Source organism: Penicillium malachiteum (genome assembly GCF_028827825.1).
Source record: "Penicillium malachiteum strain IBT 17515 chromosome Unknown utg000002l:1.0-8849297.0:1.0-8852440.0, whole genome shotgun sequence".
Classification (NCBI taxonomy): Eukaryota; Fungi; Ascomycota; class Eurotiomycetes; order Eurotiales; family Aspergillaceae; genus Penicillium; species Penicillium malachiteum.
Window position 1 is genome coordinate 1,525,707 of NW_026643095.1, and position 19,477 is coordinate 1,545,183.

The 19,477-nt window shown below is 46.3% G+C and overlaps 6 protein-coding genes across 6 annotated transcripts; 4 read left to right on the plus strand and 2 right to left on the minus strand.

Moving 5' to 3' along the window:
• Window positions 1-6: 6 nt before the first annotated feature.
• N7483_003615 (nucleoporin) lies at window positions 7-5,682 on the plus strand (the record flags this gene model as incomplete). Its single annotated transcript, XM_057087052.1, has 4 exons — window positions 7-74; window positions 149-1,082; window positions 1,157-4,258; window positions 4,321-5,682. 4 exons carry the CDS (start codon window positions 7-9, stop codon window positions 5,680-5,682), a joined length of 5,466 nt encoding a protein of 1,821 aa, XP_056946881.1.
• A 1,340-nt stretch (window positions 5,683-7,022) lies between these two features.
• On the plus strand, window positions 7,023-9,138 carry N7483_003616 (acyl--CoA ligase; the record flags this gene model as incomplete). The annotated part of the gene is made up of 4 exons (XM_057087053.1): window positions 7,023-8,077; window positions 8,247-8,538; window positions 8,648-8,751; window positions 8,910-9,138. 4 exons carry the CDS (start codon window positions 7,023-7,025, stop codon window positions 9,136-9,138), a joined length of 1,680 nt encoding a protein of 559 aa, XP_056946882.1.
• A 1,794-nt stretch (window positions 9,139-10,932) lies between these two features.
• Window positions 10,933-11,505, plus strand: N7483_003617 (uncharacterized protein; the record flags this gene model as incomplete). Its single annotated transcript, XM_057087054.1, has 1 exon — window positions 10,933-11,505. One exon carries the CDS (start codon window positions 10,933-10,935, stop codon window positions 11,503-11,505), a length of 573 nt encoding a protein of 190 aa, XP_056946883.1.
• Window positions 11,506-11,896: 391 nt separating this feature from the next.
• On the plus strand, window positions 11,897-12,988 carry N7483_003618 (uncharacterized protein; the record flags this gene model as incomplete). The annotated part of the gene is made up of 2 exons (XM_057087055.1): window positions 11,897-12,055; window positions 12,161-12,988. The coding sequence occupies 2 exons, from the start codon at window positions 11,897-11,899 to the stop codon at window positions 12,986-12,988; spliced, it is 987 nt and encodes a 328-aa protein (XP_056946884.1).
• An 805-nt stretch (window positions 12,989-13,793) lies between these two features.
• gpaA (guanine nucleotide-binding protein subunit alpha gpaA) lies at window positions 13,794-15,077 on the minus strand (the record flags this gene model as incomplete). Its single annotated transcript, XM_057087056.1, has 4 exons — window positions 13,794-13,837; window positions 13,925-14,481; window positions 14,546-14,888; window positions 14,960-15,077. The coding sequence occupies 4 exons, from the start codon at window positions 15,075-15,077 to the stop codon at window positions 13,794-13,796; spliced, it is 1,062 nt and encodes a 353-aa protein (XP_056946885.1).
• Window positions 15,078-18,484: 3,407 nt separating this feature from the next.
• N7483_003620 (uncharacterized protein) lies at window positions 18,485-19,174 on the minus strand (the record flags this gene model as incomplete). The annotated part of the gene is made up of 3 exons (XM_057087057.1): window positions 18,485-18,498; window positions 18,555-19,037; window positions 19,090-19,174. 3 exons carry the CDS (start codon window positions 19,172-19,174, stop codon window positions 18,485-18,487), a joined length of 582 nt encoding a protein of 193 aa, XP_056946886.1.
• Window positions 19,175-19,477: the final 303 nt, after the last annotated feature.

Consider the following 19,477-nt stretch of genomic DNA (forward strand, 5'->3'; position numbering starts at 1 on the left):
GGCCAAATGGCTCCCATTCCGGAGGCCTATTTCCCGTCCCTGGACAAGTGCTTTGCTGGGGCTGCTCAGCTCTTGTATGTCTTTTCACTGCCTACAATGTCAAATCCGGTGAACTTGCTGACAATGTTTATTATTACCTTTTATATAGGTCCTGGGAAAGAGTCTTTCTCTACGCTAATGACCCTGAAGGTCATGCTGATGATGACGGTCATGTCGCGGCTTTTCTTTCACACCCCGAGAGTATTCAGTTGCTGTCGCAAAGCCTAAACCCCTTCACTAGTCCTTCCGCGAAGTCTAAATCCGAATTCGAATCCAAAACAGCGGCAATTCACGTGGAGACCAATTCCAAAACATTCGATCTAAACGAAATCAAATCAGACGCGGAATGGCTTAGCCAAAAAGCAGGAGTGGATGAAATTACAGCCTTGCGGATCACCGTTCTTGAATGGCAAACTCGACCTGCGGCACGTCTGAAATCAAGGTTCTCAAATGAGGAGGTGACAAGTGTGCAGAGCGCAACTGGGATCGACAATTTCAGTGCTTCTGTTGCAAGTTCGAATTTGGCCAATATCCTCAAACAAGTCGCTGGTAATGACCAAGGCACATCTTTTGACTCGGAAAAAAACCGACGCTTGCGACTGCGTCATCTTTTCTTATCGGAACGGAGTCATATTGTGAAAACATTTCGCAAACTATTGGCGCTGTCTCTACACAGTGCGCCAGAGAAATCTAGCTCTGTAAAGAAGGATGCAGAGAGAAGAGTTGCATTGTGCGCAGTGGGGCTTTCACTTTTCAAAGAGAAGTCGACTGGAAATGCCTTGAGTAAATTTCTCGAGGAATGCATGACTGGAATTCGCAATCGCCTGGAAGATTTAAAGGGGCAGGGCGGTTGGTTGAGCACAGATGAAAGCAATGAAGAGACCGAAATTGCCTGGAGGACTGCTCTCGTCGAAGAAATCCTTCAAATTCTGCAACTTATGTTCCATCAGCTTCATGCATCTGCTGAGGTTCCATCTGGTGATCTCCTGCTGTCCTGGCTTGATTTAATGGCCGAACACGGCTTCTTGAGCAAACTACAAGTGGTAAGCAACGATAAATTCTCCAGCGGACTTTGAGTACCTGGAAGCCTCTCTTTACTAACTTTGTGAACCAACAGTTTTGCATGGAGCCTAAAGAAGTGATGTTGCCACTTGAAGCCTTTGTCTCCCTTACAACCTTGGCTTTCCTGAAATTGCACCTTGCCTTTTCCTCTATCACAAACAGATCGCAGCCCACAACCTTTCCCGCCGAGAAAAACCCTTATTTTCTTTGCAAGGACAAGATTTCGCAAATCAACGAGATCTTCCTTGAAGGGGCAAGCAAATTCGCAGCAGCGGGGCCTGCAGCCTTGTCATGGGGCTTGGTTCTATACTCCATTCAAGAGCTAGCTGTCGATGATCGAAATGCCAGGGAAATGGAGCAATTCCATAATGCGGTAGATTCTTTCCAGTCAAACGACAATAGTGCACGCATGTCTGGGGGTTCAGAACCCACTATCTATGAAGAACTCATCGATTGTGCTCGAACACCCAAGCACTCCGTCGATGAAGCGGTATTCAAATTGACAAGCGAAAACAAGGAGCCAGCTCTGAGTACGATAGTCAGTTTGGCTGTCAATGTTGGACCAGTATCAGCGATTGACGATGGCTTGACATACCAATGGATGCGCCTTGCGCTTCTCGACATTATTCGCGTTGCAGTCCTTGTTTACGACTATTCCGAAGATATTGTGGAATCAGTGCTGGCTATCATCACTGGCGCTTCCAAGACGCCTTTGCTGAAGCCGGCAGACTTACTGCTCGGGGCTGCAAACGATTTGAGTTCTGTTTTCATTAACGACAATACTTTGATGGAACATGTATTTGGCATCGCAAAATCCCGATTTCCATACGAAACCCTTCCGTTTCTGAAACTCTGTCGTGCTTTGATCAGCAAGCAGTCTATCAATGAAGAAGGCTTGCCACGCATATTTGAAGATCTGGATAGAATGGATACATTTACTCAAGTCGTTCCGGATCAATTCCACGGATACGAAACCATTCGAGAAGATGAAAATGCCAATTTTGTTTCACTCCGCCAAACTCTGCCCATGTTTAAAGCAGCCACTCGCAATCGCATCCCCGACGTCGAAATGAGTAGTGCTTTGATCATTAGAGGTTCATCTGAGATCCCAGCTTCTACGGTTGGTCAAGTGGTTTCGGAAAACAAGCCAGCGGTCATCATGTGGCAGTACCAATATTCATGTTTGAGCTATTTGGGAAGTTGGCTGGAAGAGTGGAGTGAGAGTGGTGGATACTCCGCTGGATGGGATACCGAGACTGGTGCAGAAATTATTGGCCTGTTGGCGGATCTTATTGGCAACGCTCAAGATATTCGTAGCAATGATTCTCCAGGAACAAACGCCAAGAGAATCCTTGAAATGGCCAGTGATGGATTGTCTCGACAGGGAGATATCATCACCGTTATTTTCGACATCTTTGAGAGAAACTTACAAAACATTGGATCCCAAGGTGACCCAGCCAGAGCATTGGATCCAATTATGGCTTGCCTTCGGTTCATCCAGCAATTATTGAAGATCCTCCCTTGTCGTGTTTGGCCATTCTTCAGCCGCAGTAGCCTTGTTGGATCTGACGGCAAGGGCGGAATGATGACAGCTATCATCTCAGCAGCAGAAATGCCCTCTGGGGAGTATTCATTCCTCCTCGGTTGTGTAGATCTACTGAATGCCGCTGTCAATGATGCAGGATCTCGAGCAGTTTTAAGGCGAAGCCCAGGCAGTGTTGCAGGAAAATCGACAATTGTGACTGACTGGAGTGCTGGCATCCCATCTCATGTTATGAGAACTATTCTGTTGAATTTCACTCGTACATTGGTAGATGTCTTCAACAGCAATGGGAATTGGCGATTCAATCTCCCAGAGCAACGATTCGAGATCAACGCGAAGTTAGCAAGCACTTTTGCCCAGATTCTGCACTATGCCTACGGAATTAACGACAACGCAAAGCTGGAATCTAAGATTACCGGTGTCTTTTCCGCCTCCGCGACATACATCCTGGACATGCTTCGGCCGCGCTCGGCCGCTGATCTGCCTTTCAACCCGCTGCTCAGGTTAATTTCCGAGGGCTTACAGGCCCCGTCTACCCTTCATCTCCGTTATCTTGTATTGCTTGAGCGCCAGGTCGTCTCTGCATTGAATCTTTGTGTGAAGCTTGTACGGGCATCTCGACTTGCAAGTCTGCCAGGCTCGCTTTTGGAAGAGCAGCTTTTCAAGGCTGCCCCTGTCTTGGTCAAACTGTATGCATCGTCGGATTCGTCCAAGCTGCCAGTAGTCTCGCTACTTGATGTTCTTATATCCAGTGCTGCTTCAAATCCAGAAAGCGAACCTCCATCTCTCGTCGGTCATCTAGGAGCCGAGTCATCTTGCTTGTTCCTTGATGTTCTATCACAATTCGATAAGCCCCTAGGTGGACATACCTTGTTGCTATCAATTTGGCGGTTGCTGTCAACTTTTGTCAGCAAGCGTCAGCAGTGGCTGGCCGTCTTCATTCTCACTGGCGCATCTCCGCGTCAAACCTTGAAAAAGTCCAGCAAATCTGGAGATCCAAGCATGAGAGGCGCGCCATTCCTGCAAATTGCCCTGGATAAACTTGCCCATATTGAACAGGAAGACCCCGAGGTGGCCTTGGAGTTGCTTGAATTTGTCTCGCGTGCTCAAGAAAATTGGCCATGGGCCACTCCACAGTTGAAGAATCATTCTCAATTCCTCACCAGCATCGTCAATTATGTCTCCAAATTGAAGATCTCATCTCTGCCAGTGAAAGATCAAATCTTTGTAACGCGAATTGCCGCTGTTGTTGCAGATGTCTGCGCCGTTTACTTGCATTCTGCGAAGGAAACGAATGACCGAAGCTTCGTCAAGACCCTTATTCCACTTGTCCAGTGGTACGCCAAAGACGCTGTGGAGGTGTCAGCTTACAATTCTTCTCTGCATGGAAATCTTAAAAAGAATTTTGAGAAACGATACGACGGCTGCAAAATTATCGACTTCAAGAGGACATCACTCGAAACCCGCACATTAGGAAGGGACTACTATTATGACTTGGACATGGGACAAAGAGTATTGTCCTACGACTTTGCTTGGGCAGGAACCCGTGGTCAAGGCTTCTTTGAGGAGTTTGAACGAGCCAACATCAACCTCTCGCTCGTTGAAGCACAAGTGGTAAGCCCCTGTTTTTTAACCAGTAAGAAACAACGTATAGATTTAACTGACAATGCATCCAGACCCTTCTCAACAGCTGGAAATTCTTTGCCATTGAGCATTGTGCCGATTTCATGCCAGACCGTGAAGTTCAAAAATCAATGGCTGTAGTCACACAGAAGTGCCTTGAAGCTAACAGTCGTGGCGTGCCCTCAGAAAGTATCTTCGACGTCATCCAACAAACGCGGGTAGACTTTGCACAGGCCCTCCTTCAACGATTAGTACAGGTGGGGTCTCATGGCTCTGAAGTATTCGCCATGCTGGAGGTCACATGGAATGCTTTGCTTTCTCGGCACTCGACCTATGAAGATGCTCTGATCAGTGATGACACCGAGTATTACCGTTCTCTGCTCAATATTCTGTTTTTGGCTCTTCAATTTCACCTAGGAGGCTCCTCTGTTGCACCTTCTGTGGCTCAAAACAAGGCTGTTCCTTCCGATTTGACGGTCGTGGTGGAAATTGTCAAAACCATCGTCGCGCAGGGTTTTAAGTCACTCACTACATACTTGCATGAACAGCCCGAGAAATGTACGCCCAGGGATTTCGGTCTTATTATCGCTATCCTACAGACTGCGCTGCATGTGTCGAAGAAGGACGGCCGTCTCTACGAGTACATCACATACCACATTCAGGACAATGATACCGCTCGCCATGCCACTACTCTGTTCTCTTGGGCAGATCAGCTTCTACTGGATGGCGACCCAGTCTACGGTGATCTCAGTTTGTCCATTCTTGTCAAGATGTCAACTGTGCCCATGCTAGCTGAACATATTGCTGTGGAAGCAGTCTTGATGAAATTGTCAACATGCCGCCTGACCAATCTCCTTCGTCAGCCCAAGGGCTTTGGCCCCTTCGACCCGGTGCCACGACTGCACAGCATCTGGACTGCTGGTTTCTTACCTTTATGCTTGAATCTCCTCTTCAACGTTGTCCGGGTTGCACCAGAGGTCGCTGCGTTCCTCAATCAATTTGAAGGACAGCTGACCCGCGCGGCAGATGTTTTCTCATCCCCGCACGCCGGTGCCACTTCTAGTCCCTCATCCCAGTGGATCAGTCTGAGCATGGCTTCCGAGGCATATTCCCTTGCCTTGATCTCATACATCCTGGATGGGTTCCGTGAGGCAGGCCCCAGTGCTGGTTTGGATCCTCAGTCGATCCAGGAGTTCAAGTGGGACAAGGCTCAGGTCAAGGATGACATCGAGACCCTGCTCAGCCGTCGCTCAGCCCTCCGGGCTCGCATTGCCCCAACGACCGATAAAGAAGCTGAGTGGTCCCGCCAGAAGCCAGAAGCTGCGGGCTCTACTTCGCAAAACAGGTTAGAGGAGAAGGTTGTGGCGGAACTGAATGCGGCATTGACCTGTCTTGGTGGAGATGAGGATTCATGATAATCATGTTTGTTTGATAGCCTTCTACGATTTTTTTGATATTTCAATTTTTTTATTGCCATGCATTCTGGGTTGGGTACCGGTGGTGATGTAGGTAGTAGAACACAACTTTGCGGGTTGAAATAAGATATTTATATGTTTTCGCGCCCTGGACACTGTCAAGATTGTCTTCATTTTTTCTGCATTTTAAATGGTAATTTAAGTTTCAAGTTGACCTAAATCGACACTCAAATTTAAATCCACCACCAGTATTCTACTAGTACCCGTGGACCTTCAAATGTTGAAAGTGCCGAAGCCCTGGAAATTGATCTACTAGGATTTCCAGGCGCAAATGTTCCCACATACTAAGACTCGGAACAGGGCTCACTGCCAGTGGCAGTCAGTAGCATCTACAGGTGACTGGTGACCTACACCTCTTTGTATGTAAGTACCTACGGGGTTACCTGGAGGGGAATAAAGGCTACTAGCTGCTACATACATATTTCAAGTCGGATATAGGTAACTGCCAGTGGCAGCCTCCCTTAGTATGTAAGGATAAGCTGCCAGTGTGCCAGCGTATGTAGGCGAAGGCAACCCTTGGGTTTCTGTTTATGACAAGCGGTGGCAGAAAAAAATCACAGAAAACCGAGTAATAAAAGAGGCCTAAAGAGGCCTGCATCATGAATGGATTTGATCAAATATGGAACGATACCCAGAGATGGACCTCATTCAAATTTCATAAACCAATCAATGTTCAAGTTGGAAAGGCCTACATTAACACTTGAATTGTTCAAATGTTCATCATACTTCCCCTGATCACAGCTAGAGGTCTCTACTAGTAGCTCACATCTATGCTATACCTCATAATTCTTCCGAGCCTGAGATCGACAACAAAATTATATTCCGAACAGCTGCAGTATTCATCTAAGGCTTTGAAACCCAGCCCAAAGTTCTTGCGCAAACAAAATTCGAATTCTATGAGGTCCACTTCCGCGGTTTAAACCCCATTCAGCTTGATCCGAGGTCATACTAAGAAGCTGCCTCGGATCCCCCGCATTTCATAACCGATTTATGCGATTTATGTGGGGAAAGGGGCCAATCAATGGAGTCATAGACCACAAAACCAGGTCTGTATAGCCTACTCCTGAATTCCTAGGGGCTGGTATCTTCAAATTATTCCGTGAAAGCCATATATAAGTAATTTAGCGGGGAATGTGATCGAATCCCTCTCTTTTCTCCTCCCTGTTGTACTCCCACTAGCAGTATACTTGATACTTAAAGAACAAAGCAAACATCCATTTATCCCCATCTTCTCCGTATTGTATATAGAAATTCCCCGCATTTTCAGTTTCTGAAGCACAATGCCTTACAAATCCCGGTGGAACATCGACATTCCAAACGCCAATCTAGCCACGATCCTGGTGAAATCCCCTACGGGACCACTATCCAAAACCACAAAATGCTTCATCGATGCAAAACGTCCGGATACGCACTACTTCAGTCCCCATGATTTCCGTCTCTGGTGTCAACGATTCGCCTTCGGTCTCCTCAAATCAGGCCTTAAACCAGGCGATCGTGTTCTCCTCTTCTCGGGAAATGACCTCTTCTTCCCTGTCGCCTTTCTGGGCATTATCATGGCCGGTGGAATCTTTACTGCTGCAAACCCAACCTACGTTGCCCGGGAACTCGCCTACCAGCTACAAGATAGCGGTGCAAAATACCTCCTCTGCGCAACAGCCAGTCTAGATACAGGTCTCGAAGCAGCAAAACAAGCCGGACTCTCACAAGAGAACGTCTACGTCTTTGATAGCGCTCTCTTCGACGGAAATCGAAACCCTCAAAAAGGATGTCCGTACTGGGGTGATCTCGTCGCCTCGGCAGAAGATGGAGAAGGATTTATCTGGGACGATCTCTCCACGACAGAACTCGCAGATCGAACCCTTGTACTGAATTATTCCAGTGGAACAACGGGCCGACCCAAGGGTGTGGAGATTACGCATAAGAACTACGTGTCCAACATGCTGCAGTTTGCGTACATGCCCAAACTACACCCGGATTATAAAACCCGGAGACCGAATATGCGCTGGTTATGCTTTTTACCCATGTATCATGCTATGGCGCAGAATATCTATATTGCAGCAGCGATGGAGCATGGGACGCCGGTTTATATTTTGCCGAAGTTTGATCTTGTGCAGATGTTGGAGTGTATACAGAGATTCCGAATTACGGATCTGCATCTTGTTCCGCCCATTGTTGTTCTGCTTGCGAAACATCCTATTGTTAAAAACTATGATTTGAGTAGTATCTTGTCTATTGGCAGTGGTGCTGCACCTTTGGGGAGAGAGGTTTGTGTTGAAGCGGAGAAGTTGTGGCCACCTGGGCTTGTTAATATTAGGCAGGGATGGGGGATGACCGAGTAAGTTTTCTTTTCTTTTCTTTTCTTTTCCCCTCTGCAATCATCCTCATGATCTTCTTACCCTGTGCCATGTGCCAGTGTATGATATATATTGCTTTTCTCGGGGGCCGGAGAGCGGGGGCGAGAAATATGTAGGTAAGAAATGATAAAAAAGCTAATATAGATTTAGAACCACTTGTTCCGTGATGGGATGGCATCCGTGCGAGAAAAGTGATAGTGCAGCAGTGGGAGAACCTAATGCCAACTGTGAAGTCAAGCTCATGGCGGAGGATGGCATAACCGAGATCCTGGCACGGGAGAAACGAGGAGAGATGTGGGTCCGTGGACCAAATGTCATGAAGGGATACTGGCGGAATGCGAAAGCCACTCAAGAGACTAAGACAGCTGATGGGTGGTTACGGACGGGGGATATCGCTTATGTGGATGATCATGGCAAGATCCATGTTGTGGACCGGATGAAGGTGTGTCATAATCTCCAGACCAGTAATAAGAACTCACTAAGAGCTACTAAGTGGGGGTTCAGAGGGGTCAAAAAGAAAAGAAATAAAAAAGCACTGACAAATTCTGCAGGAATTGATCAAGGTCAAAGGAAATCAAGTGGCCCCCGCGGAACTAGAGGCATTACTACTAGAGCACGCGGCCATTGCAGATGTCGCGGTGATTGGCGTGACAATGTGGGTATTATCATTATTTGAGTTAATTTCTTTTTACCTTGTCATTTTGACATTGCCATCATTATGCCCTTTGCATTTTTATTGCATTCAAGTTCCAAAGTTCTGGGTTATCTGAGTTATCGATTCGATGGTCTTATATTGAGACTAACAACAAATAGGGACAACGATGAACGACCTCGCGCATATGTCGTCCTAAAACCGGAACAATCTGCCACCAGTGAGGAGATCGTGCGATTTATGGACGGGAAGGTCTCCGCCACAAAGCGGATTACAGGCGGGGTGGTGTTCCTCGACACTATCCCTAAGAATCCATCCGGGAAGATCCTACGGAAAGTGCTGCGTGATCAAGCCCAGGCTGAGCTGAAGGGTGTCACGGCCAAACTTTAGATAGAATCGTTGAGTTTCTTTTTAGAATTGATATTGCAAATGCTCTTTCATAATTCAAATTGGGATGAATATGAAATATGAGTAGTCCACGGGTCTCAACTTGAACACTGGCACTAGGACAGTCTGGGATGTATATGCGATGATACTGCTAGTCCCCCCAGGGCCGGCCTGAGACTAAAGTACACAACTCCTAACTTGAACTGGAATTTACTTCTTCCCGATGATCGACTATTTTAGTTTATGCTCTCATTTATCTGCAAAGTGATACAAAAATTTGTCATGCATGTCCTCTTTAGCGCATAGAGATTGAAGATGTCGGCGATCTCTCGCGGGGATCCGTGGCTCTGGGGCGAATACAAAGTCAAAAAAAAAAAAACAAAAGCATGATAGCCGAGCTCAGATTGGATACCCCTGATTCGTTAATATGAGCAGGGTTAGCGCGACATCTGGAGACCCTAAATCTAGTATGGAGTACGGAGTAGCTGAGTAGAGTGAGATCGGGATCTGGATCGGAGTTCACTGTACATGATTTGAATGCTGAGAGGATAGCCACATTGAATCGATGGTACCGAGATCAAAGATTCCTTGAAAGTTCAAATGATCGACATGAACTTTTTTTTTTCTCCGCAAACCAGCTCTCTGGTTCAAGTTTATGGTTTTTGTGGAAGGATGATGCTGGTCAGGTGGAGATCTCTTTATGGTGTAAATTGAATATGCAAATTGAATTGTGTTTCTCGCTTCCCGCCTTTTTTTTTCTTTTGGGAATTTTTGGCTAGAGCGCAGATCCTAGGTCTCCTGTCAGTGGCGCCTGGAAGCGGCAGCTGAATGTGAGATCGTGGCTGGCTCGTGCGTAGCTGGAACTTGTGATTTAGTGTGGTTCAACTGGTGGTTCAAATGTTCTTTTACCCACTTTTTACGTCCTTTGAACTGTGTGAACATAATTAGTTATTATTAAATGTGAGGGAATAGTAGGATGGAACTCTCATCCCGTTTTTATCCTATTTTGATTTCATCATAATTCTATGAATTTTATTTTATTTTCATTTTATTTTTGCTTTTTTCCCTGCTTTGTTCATACCCTACCTAGGTAGAGGCATAGGGAAAGTCTCAGTGGGGCGAAATACAATAACATCGGCTGTCCGAGGAGACCTTTTGGACGTCGTACATGATTATTTAGTATTAGGCAAATGATGAAAAAAGAACAGAATTTAAGTTTATGATCAATCATAGAAAGGTGAAGTAGAAACCAATTTAAGGATCATATACTTCCCTGCGAACTATTGTGTCACATTGCTTCGGGGATCATAGTGCGAACCCTCAGTGTATAGATAGATCCAGATTTCTAACGCCTCAAAAGAAAGCTCGGGTCATGAGAGGGTCATTAGAGCCCCGCCATCATTTCCTTTTGTCTCTTTAAATTCGCCGTCGATCATGTTTGGTCTCCAAGTCTCCAAGGCCACCCACTATTCTTGTCGTATATTATGGCCCCAGAACCCCTGTAGTTCCATGGTTTTTTGAAAATAAAATCGACTTCTTTTCCATTTCTACTTGACCCCACGGTCATATTCAGTGTAGATGTTTGGCCCCATTTACACCTGATCTGAATCCTATTCCGAGTCATACTTGGGACACAGATAACCGACTACTCAAAGATATTGAATACTACAACAACATCAAATCTACTACATATTGGCATGCAACAAAGAACTCGAAATCTCCATGTCAAATATCCCTTAAACTATATCGGGATATACAAGACCCAGGGAAGGGAAGAGCCCAGTGCACCGGGACGTCATGCTCACAAAGCCACAAAGCTATCAAACCCTGCCAGTGAGACTCGACAAACCAAAAATTGAAAAGCAATTTCAATTCCCGGATCCAAATTGGTGGCGTACATCCGTCAGCCTGCCAGTGGGCGCCATACTTCTAATCTGCTTGGGATTATTGGTGGCAATCGCATACATCAAACACGCCGGCTTCGGCCTGCAGGGATATCCCAAGACCAGTTCGGGCTCAACGGAAACAAAGAACCCGGCCGCGTGGAGCTGGAATATCGCCTCCACCATGGAAAAAGGCCTGGCAAACTCTGACTCGCCACCCCCTGCTTCTGCAGTTGATGTCCTGAGGCCACTATCTCACGGTGGTCATTTCCCTAGTAGCGGGGCGGTGGCTGCTAGAATTAGAGAACAAATGCAGTTGCAGAATGCATCTTCTTCGCCTCCTTCTTCGCCTTTGTCTTCACCGGAGACACCGAAATCGGATACTCATGGTCCGGTGCAGAAGCGGAATGAGACGGCGCAGACTATGTTTGAGAAAGATGATGATGGAGCGAGAACCTTTCGGAGATTGATTGTTGAGTACAATTAATGTGGATTTGGATTCATGTGTTTTGTTTTTGTTTTTGTTTTTCTTTTTGTTTGTGTGATTTGGCGAGGAGGATATTTGATTTATTCCAAGGTTGTTTTCTTTGCTTCTTTTATACATATTCATGTAGCTTTATGATTTGGAATATGATCAATCGGTATAGCATTGGATTCATTCATTTGAGAGAGAGAGATACACTGCATATGTGATGTTGGAAAGTGGTTTTGGTCTAAAGTGAGTTGGTAAATATAGATTGTGTACTCAGTAGATTATCTCCATCCATTGGATAGTCCCGTGATTCTGAGTCAGCAATGACATCGGTCTGTCCAGATCTCAACTCTGTTGATATCTACTCTTCCTTGACAGTTCACAACTTAAACTCCGCCTCTACACCATGGCTGTAACTGCCTTTCCTTCCACGGGGGATTCCCCAGATCTCACCCTCCTCAATACCGCTCGTCTCTTCACCCGCCTCGAGCATAATCTTCTATCTCCAGGCTCCGAACTCCGCACATTGCACGGGTCCGAGTTCCAGCGCATGCGAATCACAAAGGTAGGATCCTCATTATATGCTGAATCATACCAAAAATGGCCCGATGGCTCTTTTTGGTCCGTTATTCGAGATGAATACAGAATACAAGCTAACAACCACCTCCAGAATGTCGACTACGCACGCACCCTCCTCTCGCAGCTGGAGCGTTCCCTTTCACAACTAAAGTCTCCGGAACACCGACATGAAGCACAAGCCGAGATAGCACGCGACAGAAATCTCCTCAAGCGAATGCAAATCGTCCTAGACGAGGAGAGTTCACGAACCGAGGAAAATGATATCGATACCGAAAGCGGGGAATGGGACGATCTATTCAGCAAGCCAGTCACAATGGAGAAAGTCACACCATCAACAAAGGGATCGCAAACTCAGTCCCTAGAAGAGAAGCGGGATATCACTACCACAAAACCCGCGACAGTAACATCCGTACCTGCATCTGTACCTGCATCCGCACCCACAACGACAGTATCCCCTACATCAACCTTACCACCAACCTCAACCCCAACCTCCACACTCCGAAACAGATCCACAGCGAATCAATCTCCAGAGTCAAATAATACCAGCACGGCCAAAGCATCAGGAAGCAATGCAAATCCCAACTCCAAACTCAACACAACCGAACAAGCACTTAGCTCCCACAGACTCGAACAAGAGGATCTTACTAGCTCGCTCTTGTCGCTTGCTGGTCAACTTAAGGCCTCGTCACAGTCTTTCCAGGCAACGCTGGAAAATGAACAGTCGGTGCTTGATCGTGCTGTGACGGGGATGGATAAAACCACGGCGACGATGGAGGCGGCTGGGAAGCGGATGGGTATGATAAGGAAGATGTCTGAGGGCAAGGGGTGGTGGGGGAGAATGATGTTATATGCTTGGATCTTTGGGTTGTGGATTGTTGCGATTTTGATTGTTTATGTGGGACCTAAATTGAGGTTCTAAGCTTAAGCTTAAGTTTAAGCATTGCATTGCATTTTGCATATTCTTTTTGAGGCACGAGGCGGAAGGTGTTGGTTGGTTTCCTGGTTTAGTTGAGATACCCTGAATGTTTACCTTAGAATCCAAATGTTCATTGCCAAGTATCCATATTAGTTCAATCTTATAGTCAATAAAAAGCTTAGAAATTGCTATGTCATGTAATGTTGTAGGTCGGGAACCCGATGATTCAATTCTTAACTGACTATAACCCAACGACCGACCTGGCATGACACATGAGAAGAGACATGAGAATCCGCTGTCAGTTCCCTGTATCTGTAGCCCATATGGTTGCGCAATGCCTCCACCGGACGCGACACGGAGGATACTGAAGGGGTGAGACGGTATGGTTACATACAAGACACAAATGGGAGAGGAAACAAAAAAAAGAAATAATAAAAAATGGAGGGGGCAACCAAGCAGGATATCCAGCGTTCAAATCAGAGACAAGGGGGAAAATGAGAAATGAGAAAAGAAAAAAAAAGGAAAAGAAAGATGTTGAAAAGAAACAAGGAAAAGGGGCCCTGCTCCACGTCTTTCAGAGTAGGAGAATAAACCGGCTAAAGATCGTGTCAGAGAAGACCGCAATTAGAAGACACACAAGAAAGGAAAAGAAAAGGGAGCAGGAAAAGCATATGCGGAATAGATGTTAACGCCGGAATTCTTGGAGACAGGGCTTTTAGATCAAATCATGGTTAGATTTGATGGGAGAGCCGGAAGGAAACAAAACACATGCGATCTAATTTTGACACTCGGGGAATGGCAAAGTTCATTAGATCAAACCGCAGAGGCGCAAGTTCTCTTGGATGATGATATCTAAGAAGAGTTAGTTTTCTGGTATGTCCGGATATAATCGGAAGTTTCCGATAGTGGGGACGACAGGGGGTAAATAAAGAGGCTTACCGTTGACAGCGGCCATGACGAATCGGATCTGGGTAGTGTCGGTGGCGCAGGTGAAGTGGGTGTAGATCTGCTTCTGCTCGGCCTGGTTCAAAGACACGAAGCGGTTGAGAATGTAATCGCAGGCAGCGGCGTAATCAGCACCACCTTCGTAATCGGGGAAGTAGTTCTTCATGGGGCTGACGGGCAGCTTCTCCTTGAAACGGTCGATCTTGTTGAGGAAGAGAATGATAGAGGTCTTGACGAACCACCGGGAGTTGCAAATGGAGTCGAACAGAGTCAAAGCTTCTTGCATACGGTTGACAGTCTCGTCCTCAAACAGGAGCTGATCGTACTCGGAGATGGCGACCAGGAAGAGAATGGTGGTGACGTTCTCGAAACAGTGAATCCACTTCTTTCGCTCGGAACGCTGACCACCGACGTCGAACATGCGGTAGGTCAGATCGCCGATGATAAAGGTGGTCTCGGTGATACCGGTAGTCTTGACACGGGAGCGGAGAACATCCTGGTCGGTGGGAAGGTAGTCGGGTTGAGCGATGCGGTCAATGGCATCGAAGTAGCTGTTAAAAGGTTAGAATATTTGCTTTGACCCCCCTCACCATTGGCGGAAGATAAATCACTCACTATTTGGCGGAGTCGTTCAGCTGGTATTCACGAGAGCGCTTGAAGCACTCCTGAACTCCGGTATCGCGCCAGAGAGCACCGATGGCGTTGCCAACCTCAGGCGGGATGCTGTCACCTTCGATCTGAGCGGGCTGCATGAAAATAGTCTGAACGTGGTACTCGTTGCGGGCATCCTCCAGGGGAAGCTCAAGTGACTCCATAGCCTCCAGGATAACACGCATCGATTGCACTGTGTTGCTGTAAATGATCTCCTTGAAAGATTCCCGTTCGTCGCGCGAGTAACCGCCCTCGTGGATGAGCTTCATCTGCTTCAGAATTGTCGACTTGCCAGACTCTCCAGCACCTATACGAAGACCATTAGTCCATCTGTTGAATCATATTGAATCGTAAACGCGGTAATTGAGGATGTCGTACCGAGAAGAAGCATCTTGATCTCGTTGCGTTGCATCATCTTGTCGCGCTTGAGCTGGTTCTCAATCTCCTCATTGCGGGCCTTCCCCTCCTTATCCTCAGTACTCATTCCACAACCCATGATGACGGTCTCGTGTGCGACTTTTGATTATCGAAAAAAAAGGAAAAAGAAAAGAAACGATCGCGATGGTTCGTGCGAGGCGATCGACGTGTAGGATGTCGCGGATTCACAAGGGCTGGTGCAGGAACAACTGGATTAGCAAACTTTCTCTCGACTCCTTTTGTTGTCTGTCCTTCTCTCCAACTTTTTTTTTCTCGGGTCGCGTTTTAGGATGGACGGGGTGGCAAGAAGGTAGTACAAGTCGCCGAGGACCGACGTTTCAGGATAGCAATCGTGAAGGATATGCAAGGGTTGAAACGAAGAGGAACGAGAACCACGAGAGATCTGAGGGGGTAAAGGAAGAGGGAAGACCTACAGGAATTGAAGTCCCTTGGAAAGAAAGAAAAGGAGCAAGATTGAAGCCGTAGAGGATTAAGGTAAGGGGGAGGGGGGGAAATTGGGAAGTTTCAGCAGGGAAAGGGGAGTTATGTATTATTACGATGATTACAATACTGGATCCCCTAAATAGCTTCCAAAAGGTTGAAGTTGAGTCAATAGTGAATGATGATTGGTTAAATAGTAGTTTCGACCAGAACAGCGGTCTTGTTTCTATGAAATTTAATTGGTTTATTACCTAGGTAATGTTCTCCACATTAACCACTTTCACCTATTTCACTTAGCACGAGCCCCAATGATCAACTTTTCTGCCCCCTATTTGGTTTGTTTAGCCATGCTGTGCATATATTCGGGGGGCCAAAATTAGGTATCGTCATCTTCAGACAAGGTCATACTTGGAAACAAAGAATCATATTCTAATCAAATTGGTTGAAAAAGAGATTTATTCATATGTTACAACTACAAAGTACCAAAACAATCCATATTCATATCCAATGCAGATCAATGTTGTGGGGAGTATTATTGTCCGATATAATCCAAGTATTCCGGGTACCTGGGTACGGAGTACGAAGTCCGTACTTCTTGATACAATGGGGCGACTTTTTTTTCATCTGCAACAACTCTGAAGAACTTTTGCCGATCCTCTTCAATCCTCCCCCGTGGACCCCGGCGACCTTACTACTCCGGGTTGCTGACCGTTGTGGTGCCCTACGTATTGCCTCAGCCTGGAACATCGCTGAAAGAAGAGTCTCACAGTTACACTGACAGACGTCAGACGGACAGCCCCGACGGTAAGGAAGAGGGGACAAAAAATAATCATTAAGAAAACTAGGTATAGGATAAAACATTTAAATGTTTGAATGTATCTTCAACTGCAGACTTGAATCATTTGAAGTTGGAATACTACGTAATCAATCCTAACTTTACTGAGTAAACATTATAAAAATAACTCCTATATTCTAGTGCTAGTAAGACCCTCCTCGGTTGTGACGTTGAAACTCGGATGATACATAAAGGTGCATATCTAGTCTGCCAATGCTCAGCTACTGCACATGTGTTGAACTCTGCCTTGAAATAGGACCCCAAACTTGAACTCCACCTGCCGATCTGACCGGGGATAAGAAAGAAAGAGAGAGAGGGGGGGCGCAAACCCGCACACTCAAAACCCCGGTCCATTGTATGTCACGGTAGTTGCAGCATGGGCTGACAAGTTTTTTTTTTTTGCCCCCCTTTGTAAATACTTTACATGCCGTCTCTTATGCATGGTGGGTGAGCCCTAATGTCTGGATGACAACATGGCAAAAAATCCTTCCAATCACTTTAGCGGGTCGGCGCCGGGATAATCAGGAACCCACATGGTGGAAAAGAGCATCCACATGGGTCATGGGCCCCTGAGAATGGAATTTCTGGAATTTTTTTTGTCTTGCTCCTTTCCCACGCTATTGTTCCCTGACCCACTTGCTAGTGTTTCTAGGCGTTCTTTGCCGCGTGTGCCCCCTAACATTGTATAAGGTTCTTGAAGATGAGAAATCTTGAAAATGAGATGCGATAGTTGAGTTTGGAACTAATACCTAGTAGTTCATGGATGTAAAGATAGTGATACCTAGGTAGTATTTCGTATGATCTTTTTAGAGTGAATGTTTTTATCTTAAAGGAATAATACGGGATATACGGTCGTAGTACTCGTACGGACTAAGAATTTAGACCTGACAACATAATTACCAGAATAGGAAGTTATTTTCCTCTCTAGGAAAAGTTGTCTTCCAAGGTTGTTTACATCATACATAGTACTAACTAACTAGTATAAGATTCAATACTTAAAAGCTACCAGTTGACATTATATTCCGTAGGAGAATTCTTATTGCCTATACTGCTTACTCCATCCTAATATTATACAAACTTTGATAGCGCTCCACCCCAATTCTTTTTCTCCGGAGCTCTAACAACAAATCAAACTCTTCAAATGCCCAAATGTCCGTATTAACCATTCCGCTTCTCTCCAAATCTACTCTAGTCCCTACTAGCCAAGATCTTCAAACTAACTTCTTTTGCTCCACACTTGACCAGGATGGAGTTGTGCCGGTGGGTATGAGACCAATATATTGGGTCTCTTTTAGATTATACGGGGTATTAGGGGCAGAGTCCTAGTTTGAGTCCGTGGGCATGTATTGATGGTAGACAGAGTATGGAGTTTTGGAGTTTTTTATGCTACCTAGTGGTGGAGACAAACATGTTCGTCATAGCTCTAACAGATGCAGACTAATACGCACATTTGTACCTAGGTACAAAGTGAACTTGAAGGTGATGAAGCTGGGATTATGCCGGTGAAGAGGTAAGCGCAAATGTGCAGTACATAGACACGCGCATTCGCAGCACCCTGTCTTCGCAACGCATCCATTTTCAAGGTTATTCAACCCTGCTTGGGAGATTTCCAAATTCCCACGTGGCACCAGTTCCAGTATGAATAATCCGAATGTCAACTGGTATGATATGAGTCTTTGCGCTATCAGTGGCCACTAGCAGAGGTCTTCCATAGTAAGTTCTTCCTTTGCTAGATCGGCCCACCTTTGTGGCTCATCACGATTACCGACTTCAAGTTGGATTAAAAGGTCCACATCATCACAGACTATTCAATTTCATTGGACTACAGGCAGCGGTTTGCAGGCATCCATTGATTCCAAAGACTTCTAGTACTAGCTACATGCATCATGGATAGACCAATTCCTCACCCTCATGATGGTCCAAACCTGCCAGTGAAGGGCCAGCCCGAGTAGTAATTTGAATATACAACCCGAGCTGCTTCTAAAGCATCAATATTTGGGTCTTGCGGTCCGAGGCGTCGGTCAACTCCCTCTGCCTGTGATCCTCTAGCTGAGAACGTTGGTGGCTGTCTCTGATTATGAAATCGTGCTGTAGACCGTGATGATCGAGAGCTAGGTGCAAACTCTTGCCGCCGACTTAACCGCTCTGCTTCTATCTCCTCCCTCTCTTCTCTTTCTTCTTTCTCTCTCCTCTTCTCTTGTTTTATGATCTCAGCCGTCATGACCTGTCCAGCCGAGGTATCAGGTAGCATGAACCCCTGGTCTAACTGCTTCATCATACGGGGCCGTCGGGTGTGCTCTTGTTGGTAAAGCAAGTGAACAATATCGAGCCCTGAGGCTCTGTCACCGTAAAACTGTTTCACTTTTGCACCACGGGCAATCATGTCTCCCCAGAACTCGGGCGTCGTCGCCAACTCCCTCTCTCTGGATAGCAGTTCCTGTTGAGCTGTATTATTATCTCGGATCGTGTTCCACATAGTAGTGACAAGCACCACTTGCGGAAAGTATTTCTCTCCGCAGAACGCCTGGAACATCTGCAAGTTCAGAAAAGAGGCACCAGTCATCCTCCTATCGGTGATTCGTTGCATATAGATAATTCCCGCCAGCTGTATATCTGCTTCTTGTAGGTACGTGAGGTATGTGGTGATTGATTTCAGAATCTCGAGGTCCAGACGGTTAGTATCGTTGAACCCCGGGGTATCGACGAGAGTCACGGTCGTTTGATCGTCAAGACGACACTCCCAGCTTGTGCATTCTGCGGTACCTGATGGAAAGTATGAGATCTAATACTCATTCCGGTGGTCAAGAAGACTTACAAGAATGTAGATCGTGTCCAATTTGCACCCGTTCCCCAGTCACCTCTGCAATAAAAGAGGACTTGCCTGTTCCAGTGCCACCCATGACTAAAATTGCGACTCTTTTTCTAGGTGGGGGCCTTGACGGTTTCACTTGAGGCTCTGGTACCTCTTCTCTTGGAACTGTAGACCGTTGACTTGGATCCGGATTCCTCTCTCGTTGGGGAGCTGAAACCGTCGAGAGTTGACTTGGAGTTGAACTCCCCTCTCGTCGAGGAACTGAAACCGTTGACCTTTGACCTGGGTCAGGATTCCCCTCTAGTCGGGAACCTGGCTCTCGAATGACTAGGTCTTGATCGTCTTGTCGCCGAGGGGCCCGATTCTCTATTCTACGCTCCTGTTGAGGGTC